Source organism: Episyrphus balteatus, chromosome 2 (assembly GCF_945859705.1).
Source record: "Episyrphus balteatus chromosome 2, idEpiBalt1.1, whole genome shotgun sequence".
Classification (NCBI taxonomy): domain Eukaryota; kingdom Metazoa; phylum Arthropoda; class Insecta; order Diptera; family Syrphidae; genus Episyrphus; species Episyrphus balteatus.
In genome coordinates, this window is record NC_079135.1 from 64,634,799 (window position 1) to 64,658,784 (window position 23,986).

General features: G+C 32.8%; 2 protein-coding genes across 2 annotated transcripts; one reads left to right on the plus strand and one right to left on the minus strand.

The window, feature by feature from the left end:
* Positions 1–426: 426 nt before the first annotated feature.
* On the plus strand, positions 427–1,302 carry LOC129911071 (protein Dr1). The gene is made up of 2 exons (XM_055988730.1): positions 427–730; positions 788–1,302. The coding sequence occupies exons 1-2, from the start codon at positions 635–637 to the stop codon at positions 1,241–1,243; spliced, it is 552 nt and encodes a 183-aa protein (XP_055844705.1). The 5' UTR covers positions 427–634; the 3' UTR covers positions 1,244–1,302.
* Positions 1,303–5,658: 4,356 nt separating this feature from the next.
* Positions 5,659–22,991, minus strand: LOC129911060 (transmembrane GTPase Marf). Its single transcript, XM_055988714.1, has 10 exons — positions 22,773–22,991; positions 14,262–14,671; positions 13,907–14,196; positions 8,340–8,678; positions 7,957–8,073; positions 7,336–7,897; positions 7,021–7,259; positions 6,549–6,710; positions 6,298–6,494; positions 5,659–6,232 (listed from the first exon to the last, which is right to left on the minus strand). Exons 2-10 carry the CDS (start codon positions 14,470–14,472, stop codon positions 6,031–6,033), a joined length of 2,319 nt encoding a protein of 772 aa, XP_055844689.1. The 5' UTR covers positions 14,473–14,671; positions 22,773–22,991; the 3' UTR covers positions 5,659–6,030.
* Positions 22,992–23,986: the final 995 nt, after the last annotated feature.

Genomic DNA, 23,986 nt, shown 5'->3' on the forward strand with positions numbered 1-23,986 from the left:
TCACTCCTTTTTCGTGCAATTTTGGAATTTGTTCACGAAGAATTTGACAAGTGGAGTGATTTGACGTTTGCTTTGCATGTGTTTGTAATACGAAATAATGAATAAAATAATAACACAATCTTTAAAATTCACTTTTAGTGATTTTTTACAATACTTTATTGATTTTTTTTTGTAAATAAATATAGTTTCCTTCACAAAAAAAGTTAAAACAACCACCGAACAATTTGACAAGCAGTCCATGAAGTCAAATGTAGAAGTATTGGTAATCACTCCGTCACTCCTTCAAAATTTTGGGAGTGAAGAATTCACTCCAAAATTTCACTCCTTTTTCAATTTTGGAATTTGAAATCACTCCTTTTGGAGTGATTATATAGCTAGGAGTGTCACTCCTTGAATTTTGGAAAACGACATTAGGATACCTTTGGATTTTTTTGCTTGTCAAAACATGTGTTCGATCAGCTGAGATTTTATATGGGATTACAACAACACAAAGGTATCCGGATACCCTTGGATCGGTACGTGAACGCAGCCAATGCTGTCAAAAAAAAATTAAAGTTATAAATTATACAAATTGTATTAAAAAATAAATACATAAAATAAAATCTCTATAAAAAAACACAAACTAAAAACTAATATGAGTAACCCACAAGATGAACTATGCCCTCCACCAACAGAAGACGATGAGCTTACTTTACCGAGAGCTAGCATATACAAAATTATAAAAGAACTTGTAAGTAAATAAACTAGACCACTTGCATTCGTTAACAAACGTAATAATTAACTCTAGGTTCCTTCGATTCGAGTTGCCAACGAAAGCCGAGAATTAATACTAAATTGCTGCACAGAATTTATTCATCTAATAAGTTCAGAAGCGAACGAAGTTTGCAATCAGCGAAACAAGAAAACCATCAATGCAGATCATGTCTTAGAGGCCCTGGACCGCCTTGGTTTTAGAGATTACAAACACGAAGCTGAAGCTGTTTTAAATGATTGCAAAGAAGTTGCAGCCAAACGAAGACGACAAAGCACCAGACTTGAACACTTGGGCATTCCAGAAGAAGAGCTTCTGAGACAGCAGCAAGAACTATTTGCTAAAGCAAGGGAGGAACAGGCGAGAGAGGAACAAGCACAGTGGATGAGTTTGCAGGCAACAGCAGTGCAACATAGTGCTGAATTGATGCACAAACAAATGAAAGCTGCCCAAGGAACTCCAGAAGATGATGACGACGATGATGATTACTAAGCAATTGAATTTTCTATTTTAATAAAATAAACTAATATTCCTTTTTATGTACATAATAATGATTTTGAAGTGTTTGACTTTGGAATATAATTCTCGCTGATTTTTCAAATGACAAATTTTATTTCACTCTGCTCGCAGAATTATGATGGGTCGGATTTGAAAACATGTTTTAATGAAAAAATCAACAGAGATTCTGCATTTCATTTTTATTGTAAGACCCATTCCCATTGCTTTACTACTTATTCAGTTCTGTTCTGAATAACAATAACAATTAAAAAACTCAAGGCAATTCTGCGCTTTTTATTCATTATTAATTAGAAGGAAATAAAATTAAAACAGATTAAAGTAATGATGTAACAGGCGATTTCTTCACAAAGTCCTAGAGCTATAGTTGGTACTCAAATCAGTATCAACTCATTTCTTCACCCAAGTCCAAGGTCCTAATACTCTCAATTTAGCATCGAGTACTAGTAAGGACTCGGTTCTAGCTAGGTCCTCAAAATCGTAAGTACTGAAATCGATGCCAGGTCAATTCTTCACATAAGTCCTAAGTCGTAGTACTTTAAAATTGGTACCGAGTATTAGTTAGGACTCACTATTATTAACTACATACGATTTCAATTCAATTTAGTTTATTGAACTTGTTATTTACAATTGACTTAAAATTAACTTATTTCTAAGATACATTGGTTGATATAAAATTTTGTTGGCACAGAAGGGGCCTAACCTTATACAATGACTAAGTTATAAAATATAGATAAATATTATACATGGATAAACTTAATTGAAAAAGTCTGCTGACTAGGTTGTCCTCGGGGTGTTCAGACCCGGATGTCCAGTTGTGGGGTTGGTTGAGTTGGGTTGGTTTGATTGGCGTTTAGCCACGATAGTATGCCGACTGGGTGTCGGCGTAAAAGTTAACTGCTTCTTCGTTGTCCATTGAAATTATGTGCTCATCCAGTATATCCAAAGCGCAAAGGTACCTAGGTTCCGGGTGTCGTTGTTGGGCTATCATTCTTCTCATCAGCTGATTGGGGTGGTTGGCGATATTTCCTACAAGTATCTTCGCCGATCGCAGTAGATACTTGTCCAGTGGTATGATTTTTGCTTCCTCGTAGAGTCGCTTGTTGCTGTAGTATTTTTGTCGCTGTCGATCGAAGTAAAGTCCGGTGCACATCCTCAGTATTTTTCTCTCGAACATTTGTAGTTCCTTCATGGCTGTCTTGGAGATGGTATACCATACCGGAAAGCTGTAGGCAATGACAGGTCGCAGAAGCTGCTTGTAGATCAAGAGTTTCGTTGGTTGACTTAATCCTGTTCTTTTTTTCATCAGAGGGTGAAGGCGATGGAAGGCAAAGTTGGCTTTTTTGAGGACCAAACGGGAGTGATTGTTGAATCTGAGGAGCTCGTTAAAGTTGATTCCTAAGTACTTGGCGCTGCGTTTGGCTGACAATCTAGTTCCATCTGGAAGCCGATCGACTGCCTCTTCCTCCTGATCGTCTAAGGCACAATAGTTCCGACTTGGATGAGTTGATCCGGATACCCCATTTACTGTAGAACTCATACAGTTTCCGAATGTGAGCTTCGACTTTCCTGGCAGCTATGTTTGGCGAGATGGACATACGATTTCAATAGAAATTAGTTTTTCCTTGGAACTGACGAAATAATGAAAAAGTTTTAGTTTCTAGTTTGTTGTTTTGCTTGACTAGTGCGTCTTTATGGTTTGTAATGTATAGATGTTTTTGAAGTGTCACGAAAAACAAACTAAACGCATCCATATATGTATGTATGTTTTATGTAATCAATTTTTTTTAACGAATATTAAAAGATTTATATTAGGTAATGAAGGCTATTTTGGTCAATTGATTTTAAATTCAAATAAAAAAAAACTTTATTTCATCTATTTAAAGTTTTTTTATTTGCATTTACAATCAATTGACCAAAATAGCCTACATAACCTATTAATCTACAATAAACGCATCCAAATTATTCCCAGATAAAGACAATAACGGAGAAGACGCGTAATTGTCTTCTCCGTTACCGTCCATATATCTCAATAATTTGGCTAGGTACGTTAATAGAGTTTTTTTCGCTAAACTTCTAGAACATAAACTTCATCAAATCATCATGAACCCTTAATGGCGTTTTTAATTGGCAATCTCAAAGCAAAAAAAAGAAATCTGAATGCGTTCAATTGGGCAAAACTGACAGTTCTGATTCTGAAAAAAAAAAGAGAATTTCTCTTCTGGTTTTAAAAACAGAATCAGAAGCAGAATCACTCACACATTCATAGATTTAAATGTCAGATGTCACACTTGATGAAATGAAATTTGGCGCGAATACACATATAAGGTCTGTTTGGGTACTGTCTAAAACAGAAATATTTCTTTTTTTGACAAAAATAATGTACAAAACCACACCATTCCAGAGTACCCAAACAGGAATTGGGCTAAAAATATTGAAAAAAGTAGAAATATTTCTGTTTTAGGCAGTACCCAAACAGACCTATTATGTATATGACACTTAAACTCAACCAATACATTCAAACAAAACTTCAGATTCTTCGGAATAAAAAAAAAATGTTCAATTGGGATTCCGAACCGAAGAACAATCCCGGATTGCCAATTAAAAACGCCATAAGACTCATCAAGAAAAAATTTTTGTATGAAATAGGACAATTTTCCCCGAATTGTAATAGCTATGAAATAGGACAATTTTCCCCGAATTGTAATAGTTATTAAGCCATATTGTGAATTTCACATGAATTCACAACATCACCCCAAAAAATTGAATTTCACTTTTCCCCTGTTGTGACTTGTGAGTTCCGGCCGAAAAGTTGTTCACGCCAATCGAGGTAATCAACAGCTTTTTTTCTCACTTAAATTTTGGTGAAGAAAAAAGAAACCAGTTTATAAATAAACTAATGTCAAAATTGAGTCTGATGCGATTCCGTCTGATATAATTTTTTCGCCTGGAACTCATAACAGCCAAAGAGTGAAATTCAATTTTTGCGAGTGGAATCTTGTTTACGTGAAACTCATGTCGAATTCCTTTCAATTTTTTGAATCGCCTCAATTTTTGGTGTTGAAAAGGAACATGAAAACAGACCGAATTCTTGTTGCGATTGTATGTGTGTCATTTGACAACAATTTTTACACGAACGTCAAGCTGAAACCAAAACAATTTCTGCAAAATTAAACCAGAGATTCCTTTGATCAATAATTTTGTTTATTTTCTTCGGTAATATAGATTTATTTTAATCAGAATCAAAGGGAAATTGCAGTTATTATTAAGATCTGAGTGAAGATGAAGTAGAAGGTTATTATTTTGGCCGTATGCTGTGGTTTTACAGAGAAAAAATTTTCTGACGACAATTACGAGAAGAAAAGTCACAATAATTTGACTTTTTCACAAGAACTATGCCAGGAAAAAATATATTTTGGTCGCACATTGTTTTTTTTATTTATTTCATATTTTTCCACAATAAAAATACGATATTCAATTAAAATTTACTCTTTATTTAAAGTTGGTGTTCTAAATAAACAAACAACACGAAGAAAACTTTCAGCTTGACGTTTGAGAAATGTCAAATGTTCCAAGTGTGTGTGCAAATCCGTGTAAATCTCTCAAAAAAGAGGGATTAAAAAAAATTCGAATTCTGCTTCGTTTGAGGCGAATTTTTTTTCTATGGAACATGATTTTCAGAAAAAATTCGCTTCGAGATCGCCGAAAATTCGATTTTTCAATTGAAAGGAATTCGACATCAGTAGGGCTTAACCGAATCGTAATGTCATATTTGCCTTTTCTAATACCAATAAGGGGCGTGGCATCAACTTTCTCATCCAATTTACGACCCCTAAGATGTAGTAATTGAAATTTTATTGTAAAGACACTTTGCCTTTTAAGTGTAATTTAAATTCACATCAAAACAAATCCAAATCGATCAGAGATACAAAGATTCATTATGATTGTTCATGGGGCTGAGAAATTACCCTTAATGTTTCTATACGAAACTATCAATAATAATAAATTACATTCCTTTTGGTTATTTTACTATTTTTTTCTTTTTAATTATTTATTTCAGATTATAAATATAAGATAAGTGTGAACTATGTGTTTCTTATTGCACATGGAGAAATAAACCAATATCTTATGATTTAATGTTGGATGTATAAACATTTTCTTAGGAATCAATTTTATTAAAGCCAATAGATTCTCTTCGAAATACAACAATGATTTATTAAATTAAATTAGATACTTTATCCATTACTGAATAAGGTTTCAATATTTTGAAACATTTTATGAGTGGTATACAAAGATCCGAACTACATACTTCATTACCCAATAAATGTTTTAATTTTGTATTTTTTATAATATAATTTGAGTTTTATTTGATAAATTTAAAGTTCTCAATATTAAACAACACTATTTTTAATAGCAATAAATAATAAAATAAATTGATGTCTGCAACTACATACTTTAATTACCAATCGAGCAAAATAGTTAACGTACTGTAAAAAGATCTTGACACATAAAATGGTGATTATATAATAAATTGATTTTTTTTTTTTCATTATTATCAAAAGCTTGGCTTTTGAGATACAGATCGGTCTTCAAAGTTAAAGAATTGTTTAGGGATTAACAAAAATGGGATCGATTTGGTTGCATTGCTTGTTGGTTCTATTAAACTTCAAGTTTTTACAAGTTTTCATCATTTGACGAGAAGGTATGTTTCGCTGGGAAATTTTAAATCGATTATAGAATTCAAAATTCTTTTTGGCCGATAATCAATTCGACTTAATGTAGTTATTTTCGAAGATTTCCAATTCGTTTTGAATGTAATTAGCCTTGTTGCGCAGTAACTTGATTTGCTTTTGATTAGCCTCTAGGATGGCTAATGAAGTTTCGATTCCCTTGAGTTCTTCATTCATGTCAGTAGTAGCATTGTCTACAACGCGGCACAATCGTGCAAATGTACTTGATAGTTCTCTGAAAAAATTTTATAATTTTTTGCTTATAAAGGTAAATCAAATGAATATTCATTTTTAACTTACTGTTGCACTTGATGACTGCAGTTAGCAGAGGTTAGGTCTACGATCATTTTAAGTTTTTTAGTTGCATGGCGCACATATTGACTTTTGAATGCACGCTCCTTAGCAGAACTTGTCCATGATAAACGTTCATAAAGGTAGATACAACCATATAGGGCACCAACTCCGACAAGTACACGCCATCCGATTGTTTTTAGCATCTAAATGGTTTTACATAATTATAGGTATTCAGTAAAATTCAATTTAAAACTTACAATTCCAGCTACAACAAGCCCACCAACTGTTCCCTGAGAACCGATGGAGGCAACCGCAAAACGTGAAATCATAGATAATTGTTCTTGTGTTATTCCTCCCGAATTTGTCGGCATAAGACATAATGGTGTTTCTGAAGCCGGTGTTACAGGCGACAGCATATTCTATAGAAATATAATATGGTGAAAAAAGTGCGGGGTGATTAAACTATCACTATTTATTAATATGTATGTATGTATAATATGTATTTATTAGATTTAAACGCGATGCGTTCCAAAAACACATAATACCCTTTCTTGGTTATTTTACTCATCGAATTAGCAATAAACTTTTGGGTTTTTAAGATATTTCTTTTTTTGGAAAATGTGTCGATGGAGAATATGAAAAAGGTGGCAAACCAAATTTTCGTTTCATCTTACTGACATTTTAATAAGCTTTTCGTTGAAGTCGGAATAACAAATTAATAATACTTACACTATTGTGCCTATTTGAGGTAATTGCAGGAACTTTTTTATTGAGTCCTTTCGCCTTTCCCGTAAATCTTTGTATCATAGCTGTTATACCCCATGAAAACTTAAACTCCAAATCTTCTTGGAAGTCCGCGCAAAGATTCTGACAATTCAGTGAGTAAAGCATTTCAAACGGTTGCGAACGTGTTACTACTTTTGTTTGAACTACAAGTTTTTCGCTGGGAACGAGTGCGTGCATACGGTCTGAAAGTAGTAAGTTAAAAAAAAATTATTGTAAACCAATTTAAATTAAACTATGGATAAAATTTCCATTTCATACCTGTCATTTCACGTTGAGCTGTTTCAACATTCATGGCCAGGGCCATCGATAGTCTTGCACGCAAATTTGATCCAAGTCCAGCTTCCACATGTCCATTCAGTTCCTTTTTATATATATTCAGAACCAATGGCTCAGTGTGGAATGGCATGTTAAACTCATCGATTAGAACACCGAGACGCCAAATTTCCTCATTAAGAGCCTTTGAAACTTTTTGTTCAACTTCTTCAACCATTTTATGAATTTTCAACTTCATCTCTCTAGTCACTTGCATCATTTGAGTCTCTGTTCCTTGAATTCGATCTGTTATTAGTTTTTTCTGGTCGATTTTTTGATTTCTGAAAGAATTTGCTCGATCGTAGATATTGTCCAACATTTGGCGCATTTCACTAGAAACATTTTTTCCACGTGAACTGTGCTGTTCGAACTTCGTTTTTACTGCACTCTTCGATATACATTCTTCAAATTTACGCTCGAAATCTTGAAATTCGAAGTAACGATTTTGGAAACCTTCAGCAATAGCACCCATATGAGCTGGATTTCCCTTGGCTTCTTCAAGACGAGCCTTTAATAAGAAACTGTTTTCATACAAATTGTGTTCATTAATAACCCAATTACATGTACCTGAAGTGTTTCTCTTGCTGAAACAAAGAAGACACGTTCAGCTGCTTCTTTCTCAGTGCAAACCTTGAGTTCTTTGGTAAGAAAATCGATGCATCTTTCTGTGTGTTGAGATTTGACCTATAAAGGAAAAAAAAACTGTTATGTTCAAGAATATTTAAGCAAATTTGATATGTTAAAAATCCCTAACAGCAAATAAAAAAGAAACTAAACGATGCGATGCTTGGTACTATGTGAAACTAGCCGTTAAATTACCTTTTCTAGATCCTGTTTACATAAGAACCAACAACGATATAAATGAACGAAAGAAACATAAAAATTGTATATTTTTTCTAGGAAAATCGTGTTTACATATGCGAGTAAAATTATGATATGTTGACTCTTACCGATTCTTGACATTCTGGTTCGTTTGCTGATGCATCCCAGCGATTGTTCAACACAAAAACATTCGGCTTAGAGAGTTTTTGGGAAACAGTGTGGAAGAATGATTTTTCAGCAAGTGTCATTGTAGATTCAGCATTTAACACTAAAACAAAAACATCAGCATTCAAGCAGTGATTGTCGATCCAGTCATCAAGATTTGGAGATACATCAACCCCGGGAGAGTCCATAAAAACGACATCATCGCGTAGTAGACTACACCTTTCACGAGGCCAAAATATCCGAACCAACGAGCTCTCACTTAGTTTTTCTTGGCACAAAGCGTTAGCAAGTTGTTTTATATTCTGACAAAAAAAAAACAGAAATTGAGCTCAATTGTTTTGGAAATATTTTTACAACTGAAAAAAAGATTTAGTAAATAAAGTATTTACATTAATTTAAATATTGATTGAAAAGGAATGAATAATATTACAAGAATACAGACAACCATTGAAAACTTATTTAGGAAAAACTTTATATATGTACGTGAGAAGTTTTTTGCAATTGCGATTTAGTAAGCAAGAGAAAGCTGCTTTTAATAATACCGCAGGTTATGTCTTTGGTTTGAAAAGATTTGACGATGCATTATTTCAATTCAAATATTTAATATCTCTCTTGATAAACTTATGCGCTTTCGTACTATGTTTTCTATTACTGTTCAATTTGAACTAAAGCAAACAGACTTGTAGATTATGCAATGGGATACAGATTGGTTCTTCTAATAAATCCCTACAACTAATTCATCGGCGTTACTCTCTTCTGACTTCTGAGAGACAGTTTTTCGTCCACTTTGATGACTTAAAGTATTCTAAGGACCATTTTTTCCAATACTCAAATAGACCTCGATTAGAGATTTTTTATATTAACATTATTCGTTTGATAGCCTAACTGATTATTGAAAAATCAGAGCTTTAAGGTCCATTTTCTTCACTCGGAGTTGAACAAAACTTGAGAATTTTTATATTAAAAATTCTCAAGTTATGTTCAACTCCGAGTGAAGAAAATGGACCTAAGTTGTTCTTTGATTTAACTCATTGTTTATCAACGGAATATCTTTTAATTTCTTTTTTCTACTGTTCAATTTTAAACATAATTTTGTTATGTTAATTATTTTATTTTAATGTTATTATTAATATCAGTATTTTTCACATTGTGTTGGTATAATTTTTAGGCTAACCTAACACTATCTTAAAAAAAAGTAAATTCTTACTGTGTAATAAATAGGGTGTGTCAAAAATTCTAAACTATGAAATTTTCAAGTGTAATAGCTTTTAAAAGTTACATTGCTTGTTAAAATTAAATTCTGCGTTTACAATTTTCATTTTTATTAATATCTTTGGCTCGCTCAAAATATAGGAAGAAATCGAAGAAATTTGGATTTTTAGATATTTTTGAAATATACGTTTTTTTTTTAACTGCGCCGTTTTGATAAAAAAAAAAACATATTAAATATTTTTAGGCTTTCTCGTGAAAGGTAATTCCAAGAAAAACTTTTAAGCTTATATTTGTTTTGAAACTGAACACCTAGTAAAGAAGCTGCGAAATAATAAGCGGAGGAAAAAAAAATCATTTTTTCATATAAAATCGTTTTTTTCTTAACAAATTCAACCGATTTGAGGGAGCCAAAGACGAACTAACACATATACAAAATACAAATTTTTAAGTCTGTGTATAAATTGTTGTTTTAACTATTTTACTGCAGTTAGTTTCTTTTTACTGTTTGAACTGTTCGGCACGGTACAGCTTTCTAATGGACTCGGATTTATATGCACTAAAAAAATTTAAAAAAAAACATTCAAATAAAAATGGAAAATATGCACATAAAACTATTAAATTTTCTTTTCTGTGGCTACATTTTACATAAAAAACTTATCGACTGGGTTGCACGTACTTGCTTTTATATATTTAAATATTGTAGGTGTTGCCGTTGTGTTCAAAATATTTTTTTTTGTGTTTGAAGTCAATTTGTGAAAAATTGAATCTATCGCTTAAATGATGGAAGATTGTCCTTCACTCCCATAATTTATAAAATTTAAACTTTTTTGTTTTTGTTAAAAAAAAAATCTTAATTTTAATTTAAAAAAAAATACGGCAGTTTGTAACTTAAGTATTTTTAATTACAGGCGATTGAAAAAAAAGATCATCAAAATCGGAGCTGTATGGCCAGGTTCCCCAATAAATTGCTTTACTGGCTGAACAGAATGGAAATTCGCTTGTGGCAAAGAAAAACGCCGTGGTACAAGATGTCAAATAAAATCGCTCAAAATGTAGAAAAGATGAACAGAATTATGTGGCGCACTAAAATGTCAATTGCCTTGAAAAAAAATAATATTAACTGAGCAACCACATTAGAAACGTCAAAAGTCATTGCGCTTGTAGCTTGAAGTAAAAGTCGACTCGACTTGTACCACAGCGAATTTCCTTGCCACAGCCAAAGCTACGTATTCTGACACCAATATACTAATTTCATACTTTTTAACTTTGACAGCGACACAAGACACAAGCCACAGACACACATTCTGGTCTACCAGTTAGTTACTTCACTATTTAGGAGATACATTTTTGACAAAAGGATTCATAGAGGAAGGAATACCTAGAGACGCGACTTCGGTTGGTTTTTCTCTTCCACCCTACAAGCTGCAATGAGAGGAAAAACTCCACAGTGCTTATATGTGGTAGTTTTCCCGTGCATTTTAAATGGCACCAACACATTCAACTGTGGAGTTGAGCTCAAAACAATTAAAAACAATTTAAGTGCTCAGTAGGAAATAAATTCATAAAAAAATAATATAATAAATTCAAAACACGAACCTTTTTTTTTTATTTCTGTACATATTTATTGAAAGGTGGGTGTCTGGAGTGAGCTATTTGAGCTATTCAAAATTTGTGAGGACATCTACTGGTGAAAGGAAGGTATTAAACGAATTGTACTTTTCACACGTATTCACAGATAGGAAAACAAGAGAAAAATAAGAGAGATTATCTGAAATTAAATTTGCGGGTGTTTTAGGTAAGGGGGGTACGAGTCGGCTCTCTAGGTATTCCTTCCTCTATGAAAGGATTCATGTATTTTTTTAAAAATAAATAATCAAAAACTAAAAATTGAGAAAAAGAAAAATACATCGATATTAGACTATATCTAGGGAAAAATTAAATTTTCAATACTTAGATAATAAGCCTTATATAAGTTAGAGCTTATTGCTAGGAACATCTATTTTTTTTTAAATATTGACATTATTCGTTTGATGATGATTGAAAAATCAGGGCTCAATATATTTCACTTTATTGATGATGAAAAAATTGGTAGATGGTAGTACATAAGAATCAAAAACAAAAGTTTTTAACACCATTAATACTTTTGTTTTGCAGCTTATGCAAATTATTTAGTCATGCCAAAGTTTATCCCAATTCATACAGCTCATTAGTGTCTAAAATGTATCCTCTGCTCAATATTTAGCCTTATAGCTTGTTTTCACTTGTTATCTCATTTAGAATTTCAGATGGTATACAAAAAATATTTAATTTAAAATTTGAACTGGCCTAATTTGCGAAATTATCTCATTTGGACTTTAGTGAAAACAGGCATTTAACACTTCACAGAAAAAATGTTCAAATACAATGAAACACGACAGTAATCGTATGGAACTCGTGCCTCGAACTTCAATTCGTCGTCGTCTCGCAATATTGTAAATCAGGCATGAGAAAAAGATGCGTTACTAAGATTAACTTAAAAACTGGGTCCTAGAATGGTAATTTTGCTGGGACACTAGACTATTAATGTTGTTACACTTCGCGTCACTTGAATAGAAACAACATTTTTTCTTTAGAAAATAGCGATTGGCGCTTTGGTGAGGTAACTTAGTAGATTTTTGGTTTTGCATTTTCAAAGAGGAACCTTTAACAAACAATGTTGTAAAAACAAAAAACCCAAAACAGAAACCGTATGGCTTCTAGTTGCGTTTTTTCGCATTACCTCACAAAAAACAGTGTTTTTTTTGCGTCACTTGAATAGAAACAAGCTCTTAAATTAGATAAAAATGATGAAAAATCATGGAAAACGCTAATTATAGTAAAGCAATATAAAGCTTTGACATTATTTGCACATTATAACCAATTATGGGCTACGAGCTACCAATAGGCACCACAGAAAATGCATAAATAGCAGCTAACATTGGAAATGCACCTGCACTATGCAAAATCGAGAAAGATATTGGAAAATTTGCCAAATTTGGATGAGATAATTTTTAAAATATCGGAAACTAGTGATCAAATCAAAAAATAAGACAGGTGAGACCCAAGTCACGAGCAGAGAAAAAAATAACTTAAAAACTAGCTGCAATTTTCTTCACTTTGCCGCTAAAATCGGTCAAAAACGTGGTGATAGTGCGATGGAAACGTGTTGGTGTGTTCCATCCTGGAAGTTATAAAAGGTGCACAACATTAAAAAAGCCTCAAAATGCAAAATAACAACATTTTAAGTTCTACTAAGATTACAAAAAAGTTAACTATTTTATAGTTGCATTCGAACTGAAAAGTAGTGGGGTAAAGAGTGGTTTTTTAAAGGAAAACATACCAACTCAGATGGACCACGTTAATATTAGCCCTATTTCATTGGTTTATAAAAGAATAACCTTAATCGCATCGCCAATACAGGGCACTAAAATGTGTTATAGTAATACGCTTTGTTTTAATGATGTGCAATAGCAAAATTGAAGCTTCACGCTTCAAAAACAGATGCTAACTTTTACAAAGAAATAATGGTAGAAGCTCTTGGCAAGTTTAGGAACGTGGAAGAACAACCGTCTTAGAGATTGCACAAGGATAGTTCAAGAAAAAACAAAGCAATAAAAACAAAACAGATGCATTCCGGATAAAAACGAAAGTTTATTTCACTTATTCAATCCTTAAATTGTAGAAAATGTCATTTTCTTAATTTGTAAGAAGTTACTAAACACTTTTATCACTTTCTCCAATTAGGTCCACGATTGTGTACAGTAGAAGTGCATTTTCAATGTTAAATTCTATTTATGCATTTTCTGTGGTGCCTATTGGTAGCTCGTAGCCCATAATTGGTTATAATGTGCAAATAATGTCAAAGCTTAATATTGCTTTACTATAATTAGTGTTTTCCATGATTTTTCATCATTTTTATCTAATTTAAGAGCTTGTTTCTATTCAAGTGACGCAAAAAAAAACACTGTTTTTTGTGAGGTAATGCGAAAAAACGCAACTAGAAGCCATACGGTTTCTGTTTTGGGTTTTTTGTTTTTACAACATTGTTTGTTAAAAGTTCCTCTTTGAAAATGCAAAACCAAAAATCTACTAAGTTACCTCACCAAAGCACCAATCGCTATTTTCTAAAGAAAAAATGTTGTTTCTATTCAAGTGACGCGAAGTGTATATACAATACTTTTAAAAATTTTAAATGGGTCTCATGACACTTTTACCGTAGAAATTAGAACAGATATGCTTATGCATATATCCGTTTTGTAATAAAGGGAAGTACGAATACTAAGGACATAAATTAACTTACCACAACATTGAGCTTTTCATCGCTCCCTTCCTTGACCAAATATGCTTCCTGATCATCGCTACCTTCAACCTGACAGAAACAATTTGTAGTGTGACCAATTCCACTCGGTAAGATTTTTTCCCTTAACATAGCATTTATAACTGAACTTTTTCCGTTAGATGTTCTTCCAAAGAAAGCTACTTTCATATGGTCCCGAGATAAAACTTCTCTAATTGCTGCAATTTTATGAACGTAGCTATGAAAAAGTTCTCTTTCTGATTTATCAACAACATCCACATCATCTGGAAGAACTGAAAGAGAAATGATTGTACTCATTTTAAAATATATATAAATGTATAAGATAAAATAGTATTACTATCAATAAATTGTGTAGTCTCCAGAACGTATTCTTCAATTTCACCATATATGTCATTGATTTTCTTTTTTGCCCTCACGAATATCTGAAGTGGAGATTTTTCAAGAGTAGCAGCATTTTGCAATGAACGAGCGTTTGTGTCGATCGATGAAGCCGTATTGCCGTCGTGTCCGATTACCATTGAAAGTGTGCGATTCAAATATGCCGCCATTATTTTTATTTAAAGTTAACAATTAATCAGGTTGTTTGAGTTTATTTTTTGTTATTTATAAACTTTCTTTTTAGATGAAAACAAAAATTCAACTTAATATTCTGACGGAAATTATAACAGGGAATAAATTATAGAAAATTATAACTTTTTTATTAAAAATATAGATTGTTTGCGCTTATAAAAATATACAGCGACTGAACTGAAAATAAAAAATAAATTTTCAAAATTAATCAACAAAAAAAAATTTATGACATAAAAAAGTTAAAAACAAATTTTTTATGGTACAGTTGTTTAAAAATCATACAATAATAAAATGAAATATTTTTGCGCAAAATATACTTGGGAAAAACATAAAAACGATAGGAATGCCAAAAAATAAAAAAAACGACTACTCGTACTTCTTTAATTTTTTTTTTACTAACAGTTTGTATAATTAATGCCATCAACATTCCTGAAACCTTTTTAAATAATGATTTTTTGCAATACAATGTTTTTTCGAATCTACGAAATGTATAAAAGTATGCATATAAATTAAGATTCAACAGGATATTTAACTCACAAATTTTTTCAACTTTGATGTCAAATGCACTATCATTAATGAAATGATAGCGTTATACATATATCTGCAATTATTTTGGTGCCAGAACGAGATCGAGACCTCTCCAAATAAACTGTACCCCTTTTTTGCAATTGTTTGCCAATGGAGTTTTTTCTAACAATGCTCATTGGCAGAAAACATTGGTTATAAGACCGATAATTACGGGGCAGGGCCGGTTTTAGGGAGGGGGGCGCAAGAATTGAGGGGCGCCGCAGGCGCTCCGAACTTTTACAAAAGTTATATAAATAACGAAGTCTTTCCAATCGATGTTTTATTTATTTTTACTTTCACAAAGGCGTCCCAATTTTTTTTCTATTTTACTTTTTCAACGGCTCTCGTATTTTTTGTCCTAAACTTTTTGAAGAATGAAGGCGCCCCCCAATTAAAATCCAGAAAGCCCAAAATCTATAAAACCCTAAATCCCGAAAACCCAAAATCCTGAAAACCCAAAATCCCGAAAACCCAAAATCCAGAAAACTTAGAATCCCGAAAAACTAAAATCCCGAAAATCCAAAATCCAGAAGGCCAAAAATTGACAGCTTTTCCATTTCTCATAAAAATTACGTTTTTGTGTGAGAATAAAAAAATTGGTCTGTTCGTTGTTCCCCCTCCAGGGCACTCTGAGTCATGTCAATTAACTGTCAAAAAAATCAGAGTTTCTCGGGTTATCATTTTACATCGAACACCTCAGAGCTTTAGTTTCATCTGCTGATTTCTGTTTTTACATTTTTTACTTTATTTAGTTTCTTATTTCATGAATTTCGTGAAAAATCTCATATTTACCACACAAATTTTGTATCCACAACCGACAAATCATTTTTTGCACACCAAACAATTTTTTTTTTTTCTTAAACAGCTGATTTCATTTTGATAACTCTGAATTCCTCCGCTCTGACAAAATACCCAGAGTTATTCAGGGTGCGTACTAGAGTGACCGCAAGAAATCGATTTTTGAAATTTGGTCGGGGGAACCCCATAAAATGTTCCGCATTTGCAGATTTTTAGATAGCCAAAATTTCAGCTCGATTGGATAAGTCTAAATGGTGCCCACACTCGCTCAAAGTATCAATAATCTCTGTTTTTCGCAGTAAATTAGCTCTAGCTTCCAAACAGAGTTATTTTCACTTTTTATATATTAAATTAAAGGTAATGTTGTTACACATAACTCAGATGCTAGATTTGTTTAGTTTTACTAAAAAAACAAAATATTGTCATCAATTTAAATTTTCAGTACTTACCTCAAAAAGAGCTGAAGGGCAAACTCGAATTAAAATGAAACTTTTTTTTAACTGTTCTAACTGTTTTAACAAAAAAATGAAACATTTAACAGATTTCTAAAAAAAAACAAAATACTTAATATCTTTTTACTTTTTTTATAATCTGCGCGCACTAAAGGGGTTTTGGGTACCCTTAATATGTATCAACACAGTGCGAGCGTTAGGAAAAGAGGGAGGGGTTTATAAGAAGAAACCGATGCACATTAGTTTTAAAGTTCTGGACATTAAAATGGGAGGGAAAAACTGAGCCGGGTAATGCATTCCACATTCTCGTAGTGCGACTAAAGAAAGAATCTCTGTATTTGATGGTACGTCCGAAATTGGGCTCAAGTGTAAACTGATGGGCATTCCTTGAAGTACGAGTATCACGGTTGAATTGTTTAAGGGGAGGAATGCAGCTAGCTATTTCATTAGAACATTTTTTTAAAAAGTACCTATAAAATAAGGACAGGCATGATACATTCCGGCGGTGCTCAAGAGGTGGGATTGTACCAGTAATGGACCTATCACCTATCATTTTAAAAGCTCTATTTTGAATTCTATCCAAATAACTCAAGTGGGTCTTAGGAGCACCTGCCCAGATATGGGAATTGTACTCGAGTTTTGTACGAATATATGCTTTATAAATTATAGCCAGATCAGAAGGGGTGAAATATTTCTTACCACGGTATAAAAAGACAAGGTATGATCATTAGAGCCGCCATCTTACAAAATGGGGTAATAAGGTTTTGACGTTTGGCATTTGGCGAAGTCAAAAGCAACAACAACTTCCAAGACAAATTTGTTTACAACAACAATTTCAATGGGCTGGGCTGTCAAAACCTTAAGTAGCCATAAGTTTTGACAGTTCTCGATACTGAGTTTTTTCTAATGATCATACCTTCTCTTTTTATACCATGATTTCTTACATCTTCGGAGGAAACCTAAGCATTTCGCAGAGTTTTTGGCTACATCGAATATGTGCTCATTCCACAAAAGGTGGTTTGTAATGGACATACCTAGAATCGAAAGCTGATCAGTTTCCTCGATGCAAGTACCACTCATGGATAGTGGCAAAGGGGGAAGGTTTCGTTTTAATGAAAGTAAGCAGCATTGTGTTTTAGAAGCATTAAATTCTACGCGGTTTCTTATTCCCCATTGGACAATGCATTCGAGATCAGAATTTAATGAGCTTATCATATTTTGCCGTTGGAGTTCCACATCCGAAGGACATGGGTGTGAATCTTCAAACGAATATGAAAAGCTGAGGGTACTATCATCTGCGAAACAATTTAATGGATTAGAAGTTTCAGAGAGCAAATCATTAATGAAAATGAGAAAGAGAGTCGGAGACAAAACGGAGCCCTGGGGCACACCAGCGTTTATATTGTGGGTTTCAGACTTGAATCCATCCAAAACGACTTGAATTGAACGGTTCGAAAGGTAATTTCTAATCCAACGAAGAAGAGATTCATCAATACCGAATGCAAGCATTTTCGATAAGAGAGCTTGATGGCAAACTCTATCAAATGCCTTTGAAATATCAAGCGCAACAATCTTACTTTCTCCAAAACGATGTAAAGATTTGTTCCACTGATCGGTGAGATAAACCATCAAATCACCAGTCGATCTATTGCTACGAAAGCCATACTGCCGGTCATTAAGAAGCTTCCATTCTTCGAGATATTTCTTAAGCTGGAAATTAATCAGCGTTTCCATGACCTTGGATTGCACGTAAGTGCAATCGGACGATAGTTAGAGGGTGAAGAAGATTCGCCTTTTTTAGGGACAGGCTGGACAAATGCTGTTCTCCATCCACTCGGAAAGAGACCTGTAGAGTAGGACAGATGGAAAAGCTTACGCAGTGGTTTTGCCAGCGTAGAAGAAAAGATAGGTCCCATAAAACTATTTACTCGCTCAAGTGAAGGGGGAGTCATGACACTTTCTGTTAACGTTGAATTGGCAGCGAACCGCCTGACGAGAAGATTGGCTTTCTCAAGAGAACTAACAAAAGGAGTGTCATTGTAAACGGGCGTTGAACTTTTCACGAGTCGATTTTAGCCGCACGATATGTCGTTCAACTAGGATTTTTCTATAGGGATTGTCACTTTAGTCGCCTGCGAATTACGTTCACACGAGTCGAAAAGCTTCGCTGCACGGAAAAAATAAACTCCTGAAAAGTCCCCATTACATTTCTAATACATAACTAATGAAGTAATTTCTAAAAAAAAATGTGTCAAGAGATTTACTTAAAGTAGTTTTGGAAGCATCAGGATACAATTTTCGGCACTCACTGACTACTTGAAGTAGGTACATATTGTTTTTGTTCCTCATCTTTAGTTAAAAGGTTATTAAAATTGGTTATTAATTTGACTCCTCTTTCTGCCATGTCATTTACGACTTTAAGTGATTGCACTTTTTTAAAGCCTTCTTTAAAATGCGGGTTTCCGGGCAAAAGATTTGGAGGTGCTTTGAGAAAACTTGTGTCTATTTTCAATCGGCTGAAAACACTTAAAATAGTTAAAACTTCTTTTAATATTAAAACAAAAACGCAACAGAATTAATACTCACATTTTATTTTAAGTTAATTTATTTTACATACAAAGTAAAATTAGCAAAAAGCGCTAGTTTATTTTAATACAATTATTCAACTACCAACGAAACGACTCGTGAAGCTAAAACTTCATAAAAAAAACAACAAATATGTATTTTACAACTGCATTTTATTTTTTTTCTATAAAGAAAAAAAACATAGCAGGTTCAACCCCCATGGGTGCCCTTTTTGTTTTTTTTTCAGTCAATTTTACTCTGTGCTTCTATTGTTGATAAAATTATTATATATTATTATTGTTGATAAAATTATTATATAAATTATTATATATTATACAAGAAGCATTTCGATTAGATACCTTTCTATAACAGAAAGTTTCATTTTAAATCGAGTTTGCACTTCAGCTCTTTTTGAGGTAAGTACTGAAAATTTAAATTGATGACAATATTTTTTTTTATTAGTAAAACTAAAGAAGTTTAGCATCTGAGTTATGTTTAACAACACTACCTTTAATTTAATATATAAAAAGTGAAAATAACCCCCTCTGTTTGGAAGCTAGAGCTAATTTTCTGCGAAAAACAGTGAAAAAACACAGATTTTTGATACTTTGAGCGAGTGTGGGCACCATTTAGACTTATTCAATCGATCTGAAATTTTGGCAATCTAAAAATCTGCAAAGGCGGAACATTTTATGGGGTTCCCCCGAAAAAAAATTCGACAAAAAATTTTTTCTATGGGAGTTGCGGTCACTCTAGTGCGTACAGAGCGATTATCGAACACAGAGGAAATAACTCTGAATGAAAAAGGAGCTACAAAAAACGCTTGACAACGAATTCGGAGCGACCCAGAGTGCCCTAGAGCTCACAACGAAAAAACCTAATACTTATAAAGATATGTCGTTTTCGATTGGTCGTCCGGAATCATTCAGAAGCCTTCTGCAAGTTTTTTATTCTCCTAGTGAAAAAAAAACAAAAAAAAATGTATATTTGATTTTTACCAATACAAATATTAAATTTCAGAATTGGGTGCAAGCGATTCAAACTCTTTTTATTGGATTTCAGAATGAGTGAATCATTGAGTGATTCCAATCAAAAACGACATTAATGTACCTATTTGAAAAAGTTTTTGAAAAAAATAGTCATGCCTCTTACCCAAGACGCAGTAATTCACTCCCCGGGAATTTACTCGATGCGCAACCGCATCAAATTTCAATCCCTGAACTCCCCGGGATAAACTGTATTACCGATCCACGAAACCACCTTAAACTGCTTACCGACAAGTGTCAAATTTCATTCTATCACTTCGGTACCGGCGAGTTCAGTATTAGGAAATCTGAAAAAAGTGACTCTCATTCCGGCCGTTGTGCTTCTGCGTCTTCGATAATAGGCATGATTGTTCAAATAAAACCAACTGTAAATACTCTTTAAATGTGTTTAAACAAAAACGTCAGAGATAAAGGTAAACTTGTCAATTGAGCCTAAATAACATAAATATTTAATTTTTTTTTTTAAGTTAATCTTATGTACTTTAATAAACTGCTCTTTGTTACATAAATGCATTAAGGCCCATTTGCTCATACGGATCATAAATTTGATTCATAGCTAGGTCGAACATAGTCCTTGTGTTTTACTTAGTTTATTCTAAGTTGTTAAAAAAAATGTATGTTTAACCTAGCAATGTTTTACTTTCATGCGAGAAATCGCTGAGAACTTCAAATTCGAATGTCAAATCGATACAAACGTCAGTTAATTTTATTTTTTTTTTTTGAGCAATTAAGCTGAAATTTTTTAATAATTTTGTTATTTTGTGGTTTTTTATTGCAAAAATTAATTAAATATAGTGAAACTGATAAAAAATGTGTGTTTGATTTGATAAACAAAATTATTCATGTGATGGAAATTTTTTACAAATGTGTTTGTGTGTCACAATTAAGTGACAGAAAATTGACAAATATATGAAAAAAAATTGACAAATACTTTTGTAAACATTTATGCGAACAATTGTATCATGGTTAACGTATAAAAGTGAGTTGACCATTCTTTAATCAATTACTGATGTTAATTTTATAGACAACATCATTTTTAAGGGATGTTATGTCTTTTTGCTCAATACAAATTTCTTATGTAGATCATAAAACCCTTATGTTCTACTATTTCTTGGCCCTAAGTTATGTTAAACTTAGAAGAATTTATGACACGAGTTAAAGTTCGTGCAAACGATTATGTAGAACTTTAGGGTTTATGTTTCACATTAAGATTTAAGTTCCGTTTCAGCAAATGGGCCTAACAAGTATATGAGAAGTAAGACATAATCTACTATTGCTTTTTTTCGTGATTTTAAAAAATTGTTTTAAAATGATTTTTTTTTTAGAGGCGCCACAATCTCTGAGGGGCGCCGGTAGTGCTTAAACCGGCACTGTTACGGGGTGATAGTATGGTGGACCGCACTGGTCAAAGCGATTAAATTAAACAAACTTATCGAAGCCCAAAGGCCAGGAAATAGGTGTATAAGCGGCGAAGCGTTTATTTTTACTTAAAACTTGATGAAAAGTTTGGCTTGGTGAATATCGATTTAGGAGTTAAGTTCGCAAATACTTGTTAACTCTTGATAAAGAGCTTTCTGCCTCTAAAGAAGTTTTTTATGGCAATGAATCCCATCTATTAATCTTTTTCCTAATTATAAAAAGTTACCATTTTTCATGGAATGCCCCATATTTATTAATTCGTTAATGATCTAACGTTAGAATTTGAAGCTTTTTATACATACAATTTTGATACAGAAATTTTATTTACAAAATAAATAAACATTATCAGAATATGTTAAAAAAGCTTTCTTTGAATTTTTTGCTTTTTACATTGTCGTTTACAGATGAAATTAAAGGGCTATTCACACCATAGTTTGTTCTGCTAAAAATTGGACAAAGCTAGTGAAAACTAAACTGTCATGTTTGACTGATGTAAACATGAAATAAAAAACATTTGTATCTTGAGAGCTTCAAATTAGTTTCATTAGAAGCCTCGCTAGTCTTTTGTGGTATCACAATGGAGGGTTTAAGTAAGTCGGGACTCTGCTCGACAGCCACTTTAACTTAACCTAATCATGAGCAGCATACTAATCTTAAACCATTCGGAATTGAGAGAAACTCGATAATTTGCCCTTCTATTAATTATTATTTACAGTCTTGCCTGTGTGTTTGAAGCACATGGCAAATGTTGTAGGCTATAAGGGCTATAATACTTCACGGGCTTGTCGCGCCATGAATGTATTCATTTATCTTTTTCATGGATAGACTACTGGAATGTGCCTTAATGTTTCACGACTAAGCAGGTTAAAGTTTTTTAATGTTTCGGTACAAAATTGTTTCAAGCAAACATTGGTCAATCGGAAATACTGTTTTTTATTAGGTGTTTTGCTCTATTTGAAGAAAATGCGAATAAAATAAGTTTTACCGAATTATTTTTCCCAACGTTTCGTAAGAAGGGTTTTGATTATTAGGATCAAACCTCAAAAGCATGAACACATGCCTTTTTTTTAATGTTTTACAAAATAAAAAACATTAAAAATGCAAAAAAACGTATTGATTCAATTTTTTATTTTCTTGTTATCTATGCGGTATAGAGATACACACAAACATATAAAAAAAAAATAAAACATGATACATTCATGACGAAAAACTGCAAATATTGGTTTCACCTCAAACTACGTCAATCTTAAAATTAAACATAATACTCTACGCCTTTGTTTTTAATTTAAGTGGAAAAACTTTAATACGCAATACGAACTCATTGATTAAAACTAAAACCATAAACTAAAAGCCAACAAAAACAATAACATTCATTAAAAACTAAATACAAAATTTTATTTTGTTATTATAAGAAAATCAAACTCATCTAACCTGATCGATTTCGGTCATTTTCAATTACACAAAATTGAGCATCAATTTGGGAAAATTGCTGCTCTTGGATGCAAGTTGAAAATATGTGAAAAAATTATTGAAATTTTTGGGAAGAAAGCAATTAACTTTATATTAGTATTGTATTCTTATTAATTTATTATAAACTAATCTATTTCGCACTAGTTAAGATAAATGATGTAACAACAAGAAAATCCACCGAAGAGCAAAACGACGACGTTCTTTTGACATTTAAAGTGGTGAGTTAACCACCACCATCAATTCCCCAAATGAATTATTTTTTGTTGAGAATTTTTGGTGCGGTTGGTTTATTCGTGGTGAGTACAGTAAGTGGACAGGTGATTATAGTTAAGGCTGATCGTACATTAGCTGAAAACCCCAAAACAAGACACCCTGCAAACCAAACCTCAGTAGCATTGACCTACTATATATGGACTGCTAGTCGTTTGACTTTTCCATACAAAAATTGAAAAAAAATGATTCCACATCTTTCTAGCTCTACTAGCGGTATAACCTTAGACGGCGAAAAGAAGAAACTTTTAGTGAATGACATCTGTCGTTAAAAGGTAGTGCTTTCTCTGTTTTTCTATATTTGTTCCTTTCGCACTTCGTCAAAAATGTTGCACTATTTCTCCGCTTTTTTTTAGGGCGCTAGTATCGCGAAGAAACAAGTGGAACCAACCTGAATATGCTTCTAGCAGTCCATATATATTAAGTCAATGCTCAGTAGTTTAGGGGAAATTACAACCACCAACGAAGTTTATACTTTGTAGATGTATGTGTTTCCTTACAGGCCGCCTCCACAAGAGATAATTTTTGTCGTGTTGACGTGTCTTAACAACAAATGTCTTGTGGAGGATCGCCATTTCTTGTTATTTATTACCACCGGGCTTAACTGGTTAAAAAAAACGCCTTGGGGCTTAGCGAGAAAAATTGGCAGCACTGCATACTAAATGTTCCGAAATCAGATGAAACAAAAAATATAAAGTTGTCATATTTTTCGCTTTTGGGGTTTCTTGTGTGTTTTTGAAAACAAAAAAGTTTAACTTACTATTAAATAAATATTTAAAATAATAATTGTCATTCCGAACATCAGTTTTGATGTTTTTAAACAAATTCTAAACAATTTACGAACAAGTTAATTTGGTAGCACAGATTTAAATCTGTTGAAAAAGTTAAGCCCAGAGAATTCTCCG

Bases quoted from the DNA above. Each gene is read 5' to 3' on its own strand.
- LOC129911071 (XM_055988730.1), top strand. From the start codon at position 635: ATGAGTAACCCACAAGATGAACTATGCCCTCCACCAACAGAAGACGAT. The intron at 731-787 runs GTAAGTAAATAA...AATTAACTCTAG, and splicing joins ACAAAATTATAAAAGAACTT to GTTCCTTCGATTCGAGTTGC.
- LOC129911060 (XM_055988714.1), bottom strand. From the start codon at position 14,472: ATGGCGGCATATTTGAATCGCACACTTTCAATGGTAATCGGACACGAC. The intron at 8,679-13,906 runs GTAAGTTAATTT...TTTTTTTGTCAG, and splicing joins ATGAAAAGCTCAATGTTGTG to AATATAAAACAACTTGCTAA. The intron at 6,711-7,020 runs GTAAGTATTATT...ATATTTCTATAG, and splicing joins CCTCAAATAGGCACAATAGT to AATATGCTGTCGCCTGTAAC.